At 39.9% G+C, this 15,261-nt stretch overlaps 1 protein-coding gene across 1 annotated transcript; it reads left to right on the forward strand.

The window, feature by feature from the left end:
• The first annotated feature begins 397 nt into the window (after positions 1-397).
• FANCC (Fanconi anemia, complementation group C) lies at positions 398-13,715 on the forward strand. The gene is made up of 6 exons (XM_010154735.1): positions 398-511; positions 5,490-5,565; positions 6,378-6,459; positions 7,886-8,057; positions 11,526-11,726; positions 13,516-13,715. The coding sequence occupies exons 1-6, from the start codon at positions 404-406 to the stop codon at positions 13,657-13,659; spliced, it is 783 nt and encodes a 260-aa protein (XP_010153037.1). The 5' UTR covers positions 398-403; the 3' UTR covers positions 13,660-13,715.
• The last annotated feature ends 1,546 nt before the right edge of the window (positions 13,716-15,261 follow it).

The raw sequence follows: 15,261 nt of genomic DNA on the forward strand, positions 1-15,261 counted from the left end.
CTTAACTAGGCATGGGAATAGTTGCTCTGAACCCAGTAAGACTGTTTGGATGCCATATTTGCCTAATGAAGTCATGGTACTCTCTCTTTTGATTTTACACTTTTTGTCCCCTATTGGTAGAGCAGATTCTGTATTTCGCTATGTATATTATATATACTTACTAAATCTAGTTTATTTGCCAGAGATCCATATGTGGTGTTTTTTTTCTTTTTTTTTTTTTGTAAAAATAAAATTTAAAAAGCCTGCAAAATTAGCATTTGTCAGTTTTTCCACTGGCATAATGACCTCAGACACAGCTTGAATCCACAGCACACAAGTACATACTTCTTTTTTTATTTCATTTCAATTAACAGTGGTGAGATGGCCAGACTAATTAACTTATCTGTCCTAATCGAACTTTTTAATGCTTAGGAATGCACTGCTGGAAACTGATGGAACCCCAGAAGTTATGACCATAATACAGGTGTTTACACAGCTCTTCCTTCAGGTTCATCAGAATGAAAACAAGCAGGTTAGTCAAGATCTATTTCTTAATGTTTCTTTTCAGTGCAAAGATATGGAATGTCACAAGAAAAGAACAATTCTACTATTAGGAATAGTGACTGAATATAATGAACTGAGTAATAGCATCTCTCTACAGCTGTATATACATGCCAAGTTTCAGTTCAAACATTTTTACCTGTGAATAAAATTAAAGTGTGACACTTATATGAAAGAGCAATTTACCTGTCCTGAATTGATTCTTCAACTTAAACAGTGTGGTGCTGAAGTTTCATTCTGTATAGTGAACATGATCATTCATTTGTGTTGATTTTAGTCAGGACAGAGTTAATGTTATTCACAGCAGCTGGTATGAGGCTGTTTTGGATTTGCGCTGAGAAGAACACTGATAACATCCATGTTTTTTAGTTGGTGCTAATACAATCATATCCTGGAATGGTTTGGGTTGGAAGGGACCTTAAAGATCCCCTAGTCCCACCCCCCCGGCCATGGGCAGGGACCCCTTCCACTAGACCAGGTTGCTCAAAGCCTCATCCAGCCTGGCCTTGAACACTCCCAGGGATGGGACATCCACAGCTTCTCCGGGCAACCTGTTCCAGTGCCTCACCACCCTCTCTGGGAAGAACTTCTTCCTGATATCTAATCTAAACCTCCCCACTTTCAATTTAAACCCATTACCCCTTGTTCTGTCGCTACAGGCCCTTGTAAAAAGTCCCCCCCCAGCTTCCTTGTAGGCCCCTTCAGGTACAGATGCCATAAGGTCTCCTTGGAGAATTAAGTAGAATTACTTTTGTATGTATTGGTTTAAGCAAGAGCAAGATCAGTTTCTCATTTTTAAACTTCAGAATAGAGATATGAAAAAGTCTTGTTTATAGGTTGCAAACTTCTTTTCAGGTTTCCCAAGTCACAGTGTCATTTCACATCCTGACCATTTCATTTGGTTGTTTCACTCCCATTCATGTGATGTAATTTTGGAAAGTATACTATGAGTTTGGAAAGTATGCAATCATTTAATAACTTTCACTTTAGACATAAGAAAATTTCTTATTGCATATTTTTGGGCAGATGGTAGTTAAGAAAATTTTGGGACTTCTTGGAACTTGGTACCTACTGTCGTTTAATTAGCAGTGACTGAATCTGCCTTCTAGCTTCAGGCAATATGAATTAAGGATGAAACTGCAGCTGTCTCACTTCATCTATAGGTGCTGTGCATGTTGATTTTATGCCACCTTGCCTACATGGCAGCAGCATGCTGTGTAGCCCCAGGTGGGGGTGATGCTGTAGAGAACACAAGTGAAGACTGCACATCCATCAGACACTCGAGAGCTAATCCTGTTGTGCAGGGGATGGTTTGTTTCAGGGTGAAAGTCTTCACGTGCTGGCATTGCGACATGGTCTTTCCCACTTTTTTTTAAGTGGTTTTAAATGTTAAGTTTTCTCTGTTTAACTTGTATACAGTTTAATTCATGGGTCTCTAATTAAGGTATTATCTTCAATATGAGAGTTTAAAATCCCTTATTTCAGTTTATGAATGAACCATGATGTTAACTAACAGTTGGCATGCAAAAATACAGGCACAGACTGCTTCCTAAACTTTGTTTAAATCAGTTGGATCATATTTTTTTCTCATACTGATATTACATATATTCTTAAGGCACCCATCTCTGTGGTATCTGGATGTCCCTGACAGGACATAATGTGCTTCATTAGCATTTCACAGGGAAATGGTAAAACCATTAGTGACAGAGGATGAAGATGGTTCTGGCTGGGACAGAGACCTGTAGAATTTATAGTACAGTTAATTGAAAAAAGGCTAGGCAAACAGATGTTTCCACAAAATTCTCAAAAGAACCAGGTCATGTCTGGCAGCGGCACGGTTTGCAAGGTACACGGTGAATCATCCACGATTGATGTGTGGCCGCTGTCAGAAACAGCTGTCTTTTCTAGTGACTTTGTAGGCCATGTAGAGAGAACAGGGTTCATCAGGGAAAAGCCAAAGAGTGTGAAAAATCTGTCCTATCTGGTTTAGGAATAGCCGTTTCCTCTGTTTTGGGAGACCGAAGAAGGTATAAATGGAACATGGGTTTTAAACCTACTTAGGAAAAAAAGACCATTTGTATAGTCATTGAACAAGAAATTTAAGAATGGGCGTACTGAGATCACTCTGGAATAATCCTTTCGTGTTTTGTACAATCATATTTCCTTCAAGTTTGTGATGGTAGTGAAAGCTGACCTAAGGATATTTTGGTCATGTTACTTGTAAATTTATGAACTTGAAGTTCATGCTTTTATTTGATGAAAATTATGATTTCCTCCAGGATTATTTTCCCTTGATCGTTTCAGGATTGTCAATGTTTTTCACCTGGGAGTTCTGTTTTCAGTAGCTGGATAAATATTTTAAGCCACTGTTCAACTTTTATTTCCTGTTACACATCCTGGTAATTATTATAACCAGCCACATCCATGCTTGTTCTGTCTCTTTGTACCTTGTTTTGCCCTTTGTGATGGTTTATGTAAGGAAAGAACCGCCTAAAATACTGTGTTTGTATGATAGGAATTAAACATTTTTTGGTTTGCTTAAATAGTATGCTGAAAGCTGGTTTTCACTTAGTTTACAATTCTGGTTTTGTATGTAACTCATGCTGTGGGTTGTCTTGGCTACTACTAACTGTGTCAAGGGCTGCTTTTTCATGGGGATTTTTGGTGCCAGCTAATTGGCTACATGCATACTTTAGTTCAGGGATCATTAATTTATAATTAACCTAATTCCATTTGACAAGTAAATGGAATTTACTTCTAGAGTCTACCATACCAGTGATACCGGTATGACTGGTAGACAACAGACTGATGGACCGTCTGAGAATACTGTATATATCAGTGTGCTGTAATTTCAATTAACTGTTGTTTACAGAACAATAATATGCAAGAGAGAATGTGTCATTGCATTTGTTTATAAGATGCATGCCTGTATATCCCAAAAGATATGCTACTAAATTTATCACATTTTATAGAGTCTGCATTCCCAGTCTGTGTTTCAAGAGATTTGCTAAATAGTCTCTTAGTCCTAAAGGAATGAGACAGAAGAGTTCTAAGGTCATTGGTGTGGAGACTGAAATGACAGAATTACAGAGTGGTTGGGGTTGGAAGGGACCACTGCAGGTCATCTTGTCCAACACCCACCTCAAGCAGGGCCACCTAGAACCAGCTGCCCAGGACCATGTCCAGTCGGCTTTTGAGTATCTCCAAGGACTGATACCCTACAACCCCACTGTGCCAGTGCGCGGTCACCCTCACAGTAAAAAGTGTTTCCTGGTGTTCAGAGGAAGCCTCCTCTGTTTCAGTTTGTGCCCATGGCCTCTGGTCCTGTCACTGGGCACCACTGAAAAGGGCCTGGCTCCCTCTTCTTTGCACCCTCCCTTCAGGTTTTTACACACACTGATGAGATCTCCCTGGCGCCTTCTCTACTCCAGGCTCTCTCAGGTCCCTTACTCAGCTGTGAGGCCCTTTGTTGAACTCTCCCCAGTATGTCCACAACTCTTGAACTAAGAAACACAGAACCAGGCATAGTGTTCCAGGTTCGGCTGCTGGAGTGGCTGCTCAGTAGTGCTGAGGAGAGGGGAAGGATCACCGCCCTCGAGCTGCTGGCAATGCGTTGTCTGATGTGCTCCAGGACACCGTTAGCTGCCTTTGTCGCAGGGCGCATCACTGACTCGTGTTAAAGTTGGTGCCCACCAGGACCCCCAAGTCCCTTTCTGCAAAGCTGTTTTCCAGCTGGGCAGCCCCCAGGCAGCCCCCAGCCTGTTCCGGTGCTGGGATTGTTCCTCCACAGGTGCAGAATTTTACCCTTCTCCTTCTTGAACTTCATGAAGGGTCATGTCAGCCCATTTCTCCAGGCAGTCAGGGTTCCTCTGGATGGCAGCATGATCCTCTGGTGTATCAGCTGCTCCACCCAGTTTTGTGTCATCTTCAGCCTTGGTGAGGGTACACTCTGCCCCGTCTGTCATCCAGGTCGTTGATGCAGATGTTAAACAGGATGGGACCCAGTACGGACCCCTGGGCTACACCGCTGGTTACGGGCTTCCAGCTAGACCTTGTGCTGAATCAGATCCTGAGAATTTTAGGTTTCCGTTCTTGAACACAGGGCAATAATGTACATCACACCTTCAGATTTTGTGAATGTTATTAGTTCTTAGTTTAATATGATGAAAAGCTGAGAGAGTTGGGCTTGTTCAGCCTGGAGAAGAGAAGGCTCCGGGGAGACCTTATTGCAGCCTTCCAGGACCTGAAGGGGCTACAAGGAAGCTGGGGGGGACTTTTTACAAGGGCCTGTAGTGACAGGACAAGGGGGAACGGGTTAAAATTGAAAGTGGGGAGGTTTAGATTAGATATCAGGAAGAAGTTCTTCCCGGAGAGGGTGGTGAGGCACTGGAACAGGTTGCCCAGAGAAGCTGTGGATGTCCCATCCCTGGAAGTGTTCAAGGCCAGGCTGGATGAGGCTTTGAGCAACCTGGTCTAGTGGAAGGTGTCCCTGCCCATGGCAGGGGGGTTGGAACTAGATGGTCTTTAAGGTCCCTTCCAACCCAAACCATCCTGTGATTCTATGATTCTAATGTGATCTGTGAAACTGTTTACACTGGAAAATGAAATGAAACTAATTAGTCTGTTGAACCTCTGCATACAAACAGTGAAGGCTTTTGTGACTGCAGGGAAAAAGCCTAAGAATATTAAGGTGTAATTTTATTCATACTCTGAATATTTTTTTAATGCATGTATTTTAAAAATCCAAAAGTAATTATTTTTTCTAAGCAAGCATTTCCCAAATATCTCCTTCTTTCTTTATGCAAAATCCTAAAATAAGTGCAGAGTTACTTTTGTGTTCTCATGCTTCAGTCTGTTTTGATAATTACTACCTTAGATGAGATTGTTCACTGTGGGTTTATTTTGAACACTGACCACAAAATTCTTAAAATAATGATTTTGTATCTTAGCATAAATTTCCACTGAAGGCCTACTTCCCTTACCATCACCAGCCTCTTGTAACAGCTTTACTCAGACGTCCTTCTGGTAAGTTTCTTCATGAAATATTTGCAGCCTTATCCAACCTGCATGATCTGTATGTCTTAAAATAACTTTAAAAGGGATGAAGGAAAAATTTTGCCATTTTCTAAATAGGATGTGTTGACTTAGTGATTTTAATAATATTCCTTTAATGTATTTTTTTTGCAGGGACATCTAATTCTTATGTGACAGTAATACAGATGTAACTTTAAAGAAAATTAAATCATAAGTGAATAACAAAGAAAGAGTGCATAATTTCGTAGGAATAAAGACAAGTTACTAGGATTGTAAAAATACTAAATATTTTCATAATATTTGTCATTGTGAAAATATTCATATGTATATTACAAGAAATAGTCTTGCCATTTGCCTCTGAAGCTTGAATTCTGCTAATTTTTTTTTTCAGATTTCACATTTTTGTAGATCAAGAATCTACTGCTCAGTCTGGTACACATTTTCCCGAGCAGTAATTTCAGCTCACTGCAGGAGCCTCTGAGAAAGTTATTCTGCTGATTATGTATTAATATGTAGTAGCGTATTAATATTGAGGTAGCATTTGCACGCAGGTGCATCAGCCTCATTGGAATATTCTTAGCTGTGCCTCCACATATGGCTTTGTCAACAAGTGGTTGTAAGAAACACAGTAATAGGTACCACTGAAAATCAGAAAAAAATTAAAATTAAATTTTAAATGCTTTGTGATGACTGGATCAAGTTACACAGATTTTAATGATACCTTATGATGGTTAATTTCACTTTCCTGTTCTACATGGACAGACTAGACTTATAAGAGTTTTATTTTCATCCTCCTTCCTCAGAACTGCCAGCTACACACTGGCCCCAACACTTGAAACACATTTCGGATATGCTCAAAGCATTAGTGGAAGAAGCAAACATTAGGTAAGCAGTAGGATATTTTCTAACTTTTTGTGCTTTGCATATGTTACTTTGTGAAAAGTCATGCTGTTTGAAGTGTGGAGGGGCTACTTTTCATAATGTTCTTTTTACTATCTAAATAGAGCTTTGTTTTAAAAAATGGGACTTAGCTTACTTACTGAACCTGAACTCTGTAGCACGAATAGACCTGACCCATAAGCCTCTGAGTAATCAAAATTTTGTCTTTATTTTCCATCAAGAGGCTAGCTGTTTAACAGAAATGCTTATTTTCCTACTCTCCTACAAAAACTTTTTGCTTTTCCCTCTGAGGCTGAGCTGTCTGCTGGAAGATTCTTACTTTCTCTATGAGCTGCAGTTCAGTGCCGTGTCTTGCCTGTTCATCCCTGAAGTCTGTGAAACCTTTCTGCCCTTGGAGTGTGACCAGTAGCTGACCCTGGATTCTTAAAGAAATGCATAACTCAAATTGGAACAAACAAATTAAACAAATACCATCCATCATAATGTGTTACAATAATAGAATCAGGTCTGTTCTCCTTCTGTTGCCTAGCCCTTTCTTGCCTTATACTCTCTTTTCCCCCTTGGCTTTGATAGTGTGCATGTTTGAATAGCATTGTGCTTGACAGAAGGAATATCCTCTTATTTCCTTTAGAACTCACGCAACAATTATGTTTTCTACCAAATCCCTCTCAATGACAAAGGAAATGGATCATATTTAAGTTTTTAAATACTAATATATACAAGGAAACTGTATTCAATTTTCTTTTATGGATTTATTCCTCATTCCGCATCCTTTCTACTTACTAAGATCAACAGAGCAGCAAAAAAAACTATACAGCATATCCTCTTGCTTCTTACAGTCAGTGCTCTCTGTTCACAGAGCTTGTTTATCAGTGGTTTTATTTTACACTGAATGTGAGCCTTACAGCGAGTTGCTTTCTGTGTATTTCTAATCAGCAGATTGCTTCTGTGCCGTTATTTATTGATATATGTAGTCATCTCCGTGAACGGCAAATGCTATGTGACATTTTAAACCAAAAATCAACTGATGGACATTTTGTGGGGGCAAGTCCCAGAAAAAGTGAAGGGCCACTTCTGGCAATGTTTTGCAAATCCTTCAAACGGAGAGTATAAATGATAAGTTTTAATTTTATGGTGTATGTTTTAATACATAGTATTGTGTCACAGTTCAGCTGAAGCTGTTGTTAGGGATGGTCTGTCTGCTGACAGAGTTAATCTGTTAGTAGCACTGGGTATGTGTCATTTAATCATGACTGCAGATAATAAAGTAGTACCTTGCTGTATGTTTGGCAGGTAAGGCATTATCTGTTGAAGAGGAGTTTAACTTACATTTGTTTTTCAGGACAGCCCCCTTTGCAGTTAACTTCAGATATTTAAAGTGTTACTTAATGGCATCTTTGTTATTTTCCAGCTCTCTTGCTGACCTTTTTGAAATCTGGTTTTTGGTTGCTTGTTTTGGAGAATGGCTGGATATTGCAGCAGAACAATTACTGAAGGCTGCTGTAGAACCAGATGCTTTGCTGTGGCTGCTGGCTTTTTACTACTGTCCTCAGAATGAAAATCAACAAAGGATGCAAACAATGGTGGGTAATGTAGCAATAGTAAGCAGCAATAAGCAGTCAATAGTCTGCTTATATCTTATTGCTATAAAACAAATAATGCACACTGGAAACATGAAAGGTGTGTGCTGGAGGAGGCTTTGGCTTTATGAGGTCTCCTGGGAATTTTGTTGCAGAGAAGTTGAAAGATGATTTTTGTGGATTTTCTTGGTGACATTCAGAAAACATTTTTCCTCCTTATAGTATGTTATGTAGACTAGCACTTTCATGACTTTCTTTTGGATAACTTGAGTGCTTTTAATTACAAGTAAAACTACTCTAGGAGCGGTATTTTTTAAAAACCCTGTGTGGCAGAATTCAGCATTCCTGTGTTACGGCATCATCTTGAGGAGGAAGCACAAGAGAAATCATAACAGCAACCGAAGCAGTAGGGATACTTACCAGACACACCCCTGAATCCTAACCTTGCCCATCTATTCTGATTTCTTTTATGTATCTTTACTGATTTTTGGCATGTATGAGATTGTAACAAGTATGTTACATTCCCACATGCTAGGCCTCTGACAGACGGAAGCGGTGTTCTGACCTCGTGCATCTCCTTGCATGAAGAGTGCTGTGTGGCTGTGTGTGCCAGGAAATCCATGAAAGCCTTTAATTTAGACCTATTATGCAAGTTTGAACTAGCCGAGGCAATCTGATCTACGAAGCCCAGATTAAAAATGTGGATATAACATATCTAGTTTTCCTAAATTTGAAAACAAATTCTGTTTGATTTTAAAATGCAGCTTGGTATGCCACGCTAGTAAAACACCATGCTTTCATTTTACATCTAATGGTCCATGAACAACAGTGTGTTCTGCAACATTTTATTTCCTTTCCTTGCCCTCCCGCCACCCAGTTGGGACTACAAATGCAAGCTCACATCCCAATCAGTTTTTAATTGTTTTTTTCTTTAATTTCTTATAGTCTAAGAGCAGGGGTGGAGGTTGGCTGAGCAGACTTAGGCTAGACCAACAATGAAGTAAAACCAGGGTTGGTTTTGGTTTTAGAATGCAGTTTTGGGGAAGAAGGCAATACCCAAGCAATAAACGTTAGTGAAGGACTATAGGTATAGACCTATGTATGGAACATTGTTCTAACTCCAGCAGTATGGATGAAATCACGTCCCATATATCACATCATCTCCCTGTGTGTCCCCCTTCTATATGTTTGTTATTCTGTCATAATGTATGACAAACTTTAGTGAGAAAAAAGCTTTTCCAGTGACAGCCCATGCAGTTACTCATCTGTTCCCAGAGGTCTCATATTTCAGTTCGTTATGATTCTTTTCTTTAGTTACTCAAGTAAGACTTTTTTTTTTCCCCCACAGGTCAGGCTACTTCAGAAGCATTCCCACAGTTCATGTAAAGCTTCTGCCTTTAGTGAGATATTTGCTTTTTCTTTCAATTTGTCCTTTGGCAGGTTAGCTCTCAGCTCTTTCAAATGGAGTGGTTTCCTTCTCAGCCCCTGCACCTGAGTTAAGGATTTCACCAGTTAAGGATTAAGATGGGCTGGGAACTTCTGGCGGATGCCAAGCTGGGGGACTTTTCATTCAGCGTGTTCTTGTGTGAAAAGGCATGCACTCATGACTTAAGATATTGTCTTCCTTCTATCTACTCTGGTAGCAGCTTATATATCATCATTATAATGATGTGGTTATTATAATGGTCATTATAATGATATGGGGTGAGACCCCACCTGGTGTGCTGCGTCCAGCTGTGGAACCCCCAATATCAGAAGGAGATTGACCACTTGGAGCGAGTCCAGAGGAGGCCACGAAGATGATCAGAGGGCTGGAGCACCTCTCCTATGATGAAAGTCTGCAAGAATTGGGCGTGTTCAGCCTGGAGAAGAGAAGGCTCCGAGGAGACCTCATTGCAGCTTTCCAGTATCTGAAGGGGGCCTACAAGGGTGCTGGGAGAGGACTTTTTACAAGAGCCTGTAGTGACAGGACAAGGGGTAATGGGTACAAATTGAAAACAGGGAGGTTTAGATTAGATATCAGGAAGAAATTCTTCACAGAGAGGGTGGTGAGGCACTGGAACAGGTTGCCCAGAGAAGCTGTGGATGCCCCATCCCTGGAAGTGTTCAAGGCCAGGCTGGATGAGGCTTTGAGCAACCTGGTCTAGTGGAAGGTGTCCCTGCCCATGGCAGGGGGGTTGGAACTAGATGGTCTTTAAGGTCTCTTCCAACCCTAACCATTCTATGATTCTATGATTCTATGATATTGTATCATCAAGAGTGGAATACATAGGGTAAAAATGATTTAACGAAGAAAAAGGCTACTTTTGGTGTTCACTAGACCTCACTCATACGCGCAGGGCTGAATATTCTGCGCCTTAATATTTATTCATTTGCTGGAGTCCATTCATACCTTTAGACTCTGAAACATGGGAGGAACAGAACTTGGAGGTTGGTCATAGTTAACCTTTGGCACTAAGAATGCGTCTCCTAAGGTACCTGAGCCCATGGAGCAGAGCCTGCTACTATCACTCTCCAGTCTCTGGCACGTGGAATGGAGGCATACCTAGAACAGGATTGCATAGAGGGATAAAGACTCTTGAAGAATTACAGTCACCTTTCTTTAGGTTCTGGTGTCATTTGTTGCCTCACATGTAACTGTGAACTTAATTGAAGAACAGCAGCTTTTTCAGACTATTTTATGTGGAATTGTTAATAGGGCAGAGATGAGAACAGCAAGGTCAGGTAAATGACTGAAACAAATTGTCCCAGTGAACATGTTTGAGAAATATGTGTCCTTTTCCTCTGGGTCTGCAGCGGTATGTTTTTCCATTGTTCCTGCACTTACTCATTTGGGTTTTTCCTACCAGTTTGTTTGGTTTACTTTTAATATAGTGAACAGAATTATCTGCAGTAGTTGCTTATAGTTCTTTTCCCATTGTGTAGGTGCCAAAATTGTCTGTTTTCTTCTTCCAGTAACAATTAGTTTTTATTAGCTAACTCAAAAGGTAAAACCATAAGTTGCAAACAACACAGGAAGAAAGAAAAAACTTCATTCTTACCAGAACATTTTATCAGCCAAGGTCAGGTTGCATAGGGATTTAATTGATTTGTAGCAGCAGTACTGAAATGAGCCCTTGAGGAGCCTCTGTTCATTTTCCCACAATGCAAAAATCTGACCATAGTCTGCTGAGAGACTTTCTCCATTTCCTTTTATTATTAGAAAAGGTCAAATCCTGGCTTGATGCCCTGCCTGCTTAGTTCGCAAGACCAAAGAAAGTTAAAAAATCCACTCTGTCCGCCTCTGTGTGAGTGAATCAGTGTAGAAGAAATGTGTACAGCCCTTCCTTCCCTGTTCTCCCTGGTGCTTAAATTCGAACTTTTTTCATGATGGGGTAGTTTCTGCAAAGGATTAAATTTCCTGTTAGTAAATAAATCCAGAGGAAAAATACCATAGGTATGACATTTACTCCTTTGAACTGTTTCCTACAGGTAGAAGCTCAAGCAGTCTACAGTCGTCTGATAGTGCTCTTCAGCTGTACAGACCTGTCTGTCAGAGATGTGGAGGCTGCTGTACACGCTGTAACAGACGTAGAGCGGTGTTGTAGCCAGCATCTTATAACACATCTTCTTACCAACTTTTTGCTCTTTTCTTCTGGTGGACATGTAATTGCCCAGGAATTAATTTCCCATGTAAGTGTTTCTTCCTTTTTTGTCAGTTTAACTAAAATACTGTTATTATTTTGGATTTAAGTTCCTACCTCTTAATAAACAAAACAGAGGAGAGAATTAAAGATCGTGACTAGAGCAACTAACCTGCTACATATCTATTTCAGCTACAGTCAAAACATTTTCCTTCTGACACTTCTGGACAAGATCTCACTGAAAAGGTTGCTGTCCTGATTGTACAGCTGCAGAAATAGTTGGAGTACCAGCTTGCAGTCAAGAGATACTTGCAGTTCGTTTACACCTGGCGTAGATTACACGTGCAAACATTTTGCTTTTCCCAGTTACAAATCACTCCCTTAATTACCCATCTGCTGCAGAGATGATGGAGCTGTCTTCTCTCTGTTTTCCATTATGTAAGACAGCTAGTTACTGTTAGCACAGGCAGCAGCCTGTGGCTTTAGCAAAGCCAGAGAGGAAAACGGTGTAATAATTGAGAGGAAAAAAAAGAATGAAGACCTGAGAGTCACTCAGCATGTGAAAAAAGCTAAAGAGGAGTAAAATGGTGGAAGCGTGCCACAGTGTCTTGCTGCTGTTGATGAGAGCCTTCAGGTGTATTGCTACAAACAGTATAATGCGTTTGTGTCTCTCAGTATGAGATTAGGAATGTACTCCTCTCTAACTATAAAGCTGTACTCTTTTAAGAAGTACAGGCCTCCTGTGCCAGCAGGTCTAGGGCCAGTGTGTGGTTTTAGCACTTCTAAAGCTTGTCCTTACAGCAGCAGTGTGTTCTTCACTCTGTATAGGGTATATGGCATGTGTAAGGAGTCTGGTTTTATGACCCAGGGAACTGGAAGCCTATTTTGGTGGTTATGCCTTCTGGCTGACTAAACAGACATAACATTTTTCTGTTTAAGAAGGAAGGGCTAAGATATTTCTAGCGTTTTAGGTGTATGCTCAAAACTTACCGATTTCGTCTTAGCGTAAGAATATAATGATAAAATTAGGGGGGTTGTATGGATTTTTACAGTCTGCTAGTTTTCGTATTTCTCTTTTGAGGAGTGCGGCTGTTGAGCAGCAATGCTGTAATACACTAGTCTGCTGCTTTCAACTTCTTCAAGGAAGTCCAAAGGCGACTTCTTGTTTCTTTATAGAAAGCAACTAAAAACACTGAGTATTCCCCAGTGCAAGGTGGCCACGAGCTGTTGTAGGCCAGAGTACGTCTCCCTGATTAATTTTGACTGTATGTGTGCAATCATTAACGTGCAGCTAGGCTCTCCATGTGATTTGGAAAGGCATGAAGACAATATATGAAAGACAGAATGGTGTGGAACCAGAGTGGGGGTGGTTTTGGTTAGCATAGTAAACTTTGGGATTAACACAGCAGATAAGGTGGAGTACAGTCCCTCCTGATCTGAAGGTCTTTTCCTGGTACTTTGTCATCTTTTGGGGGAGGGATTTGTTTTGACTTTTGAAAGCTTTACCCAAAGCCTTTGTGTGCTTTTAGTTGTTTACTGGGGAGACGACTTCTAAATGGTTACACTGTCTGTCCATTTGTGTGCCCTTTAAAAACTTTCTGACCTCTTGTTTTGTTTCACTTCAATTTGAGAGAACAATAGAAATTTCAAAGTTGTTCAGTTCTGCCAAGATATATGAAAAGAGACGCCTTGGGCAGAAGTTGCTTTTGAACTCAAGGGCATTTCACGTGTTCAGTGGTGAGGGACAAATCTCTGGTTTTGTTGCAAATACTAACAGAGAATTCTTAGTGCTTAGCAACATAATTGCATTATTTCCCATCTGCTCTGTTTCCCTTCAGATTACTGAGACAACTGGTACAAGCAAAGAAGTTTGTAGCCTTCTTATCCGAACTGCACACAGAATTAACCGTACTGCAGAAGAAAACCAAAGGACTGTGAAGCTGCTGAATGAACTTCTTCAAAAACTAACACTGAAAGTTTAGGTTTTTAATGTCATCTATTTATCAAGCCAACAAATGAGATCTTTATCCAGGTGTCAATGGAGATCTTGCACCGCAGTTTACTAGGGGTAGAAAAATACCTACTTAAGCATATCCTGAAGCTTATTCCCTCTAATCCTTTATCTGGAAATGTTAACTTTTTAGAACACAACAGTAAATATTACAGATGGTTGAACTGAATTGAAAATTTTGTTCTGAGCACCTTCTTTAACAAAAGCTCTACATCATTTAAAGCAGTTTGCTCATCTCCTCATTGTTTATCTGGCTAAGGATCAGTTTTTCTCCCATATGACACATGTTTTATTAGAAAATCATACCCAATTGCTTGGTTGGTAAGTTGTTCCTAAAATGTTTTGTTCTGTAATTCTTCTTTTATGAAACTAATGATGATTTCAAGTGAGGGTTAGTGATTCATGGTGAATGCACTCTGTTCTCAGGAAATCAACAATGTTTCCTGAACTTTTAGTTCTTTTTGAAAACATTTCCAAAATGAAACTCCTCTCAGATTTGCTGAATTATTTTTTTTCAGTACTGCAGCTTTCACAGAACAGTGTTTTCTGCAAAGTGCTGCACCAATAGCTGGTCCCTGTCAACAGAGACCGCAGGTAGAATTTTGCTTGTTTTCAGTGGTACATGACTGATGCTATTGTTTATTCATATAAGAAATCTTTCTTTTTTCACTCAGACAACACAGGGCAAGCACAACATAGGCATAAGGAAACCTTCCGGTTTGAAGGCATAAGGTTGCAACTCATCTCCTTCATTTTTGTGTCCAGAGGTAGTTCACTTGCTTCTTTGCTTAGGTTTTTTGTCTCATGCAAAGAGTATGGACAGGGACCAATGGCTTACTGTTTTACCGTTAGGAAGGTATTTGTCCCAAGAAGTTTTGTGAACCTGTTTCCAGCCTAACTAGAAAAGTAAGCATGGAGAATAGTAATGGCAGAGGATCTTAGAACTCTTGTCAGTTATTGGTTCTTTTATATTATCTAGCTTTAAAGTCACCACTAGTGCCATGTTCAAAGATGCTACTTCGAATATTATTCTTGCATATAAAATCAGAGGCATGTATCTTAAATTAACACAGCTTTCTGAATGTAACATTTGTTTTTGAGCAAGGATAAAGAAAAACAATGTACTTAGTGTCCCTTGGCTGTAAGAAGTGGAAGGATATTTTCTGTAATGGTGCTGACTGATCTCTTACAATTTTGTTCCTAGTGAGTCATATCAGACCAGATTACAGAAGGTACGTGTCCTCTCAGTCAGTTTGTTTGTGTTTGTAGTATTTGATTCCAGCATCTGAAGAAATAGTAAAACTGTAATGTATGTCTGTGAATTAAGGTTGGATTTTTTCTCTTTTTGGATTAAAAGTATTTCTGAATGAAGTCAGAAAGATACATGCTGAAATTTTTCAGGTGTTGTTAGCCATACATATCTAAAAAAGCAAAAGCACGCAACCCAATTTTCCATTCCCTGATTATCATACCTGAAAAGCATGGGATTAAACTAAATTATTTGTTGATCACAAACTCTTGAGGTATTTGTCTAGTGGGAGTACATGTGGAGTGCTCTATATCATTAATATTT

Source organism: Eurypyga helias, unplaced genomic scaffold, assembly GCF_000690775.1.
Source record: "Eurypyga helias isolate BGI_N326 unplaced genomic scaffold, ASM69077v1 scaffold4047, whole genome shotgun sequence".
NCBI classification, from domain to species: domain Eukaryota; kingdom Metazoa; phylum Chordata; class Aves; order Eurypygiformes; family Eurypygidae; genus Eurypyga; species Eurypyga helias.

Bases quoted from the DNA above. Each gene is read 5' to 3' on its own strand.
- FANCC (XM_010154735.1), top strand. From the start codon at position 404: ATGCTTAGGAATGCACTGCTGGAAACTGATGGAACCCCAGAAGTTATG. The intron at 512-5,489 runs GTTAGTCAAGAT...TTTGTATCTTAG, and splicing joins ATCAGAATGAAAACAAGCAG to CATAAATTTCCACTGAAGGC. The intron at 11,727-13,515 runs GTAAGTGTTTCT...GTTTCCCTTCAG, and splicing joins CCCAGGAATTAATTTCCCAT to ATTACTGAGACAACTGGTAC.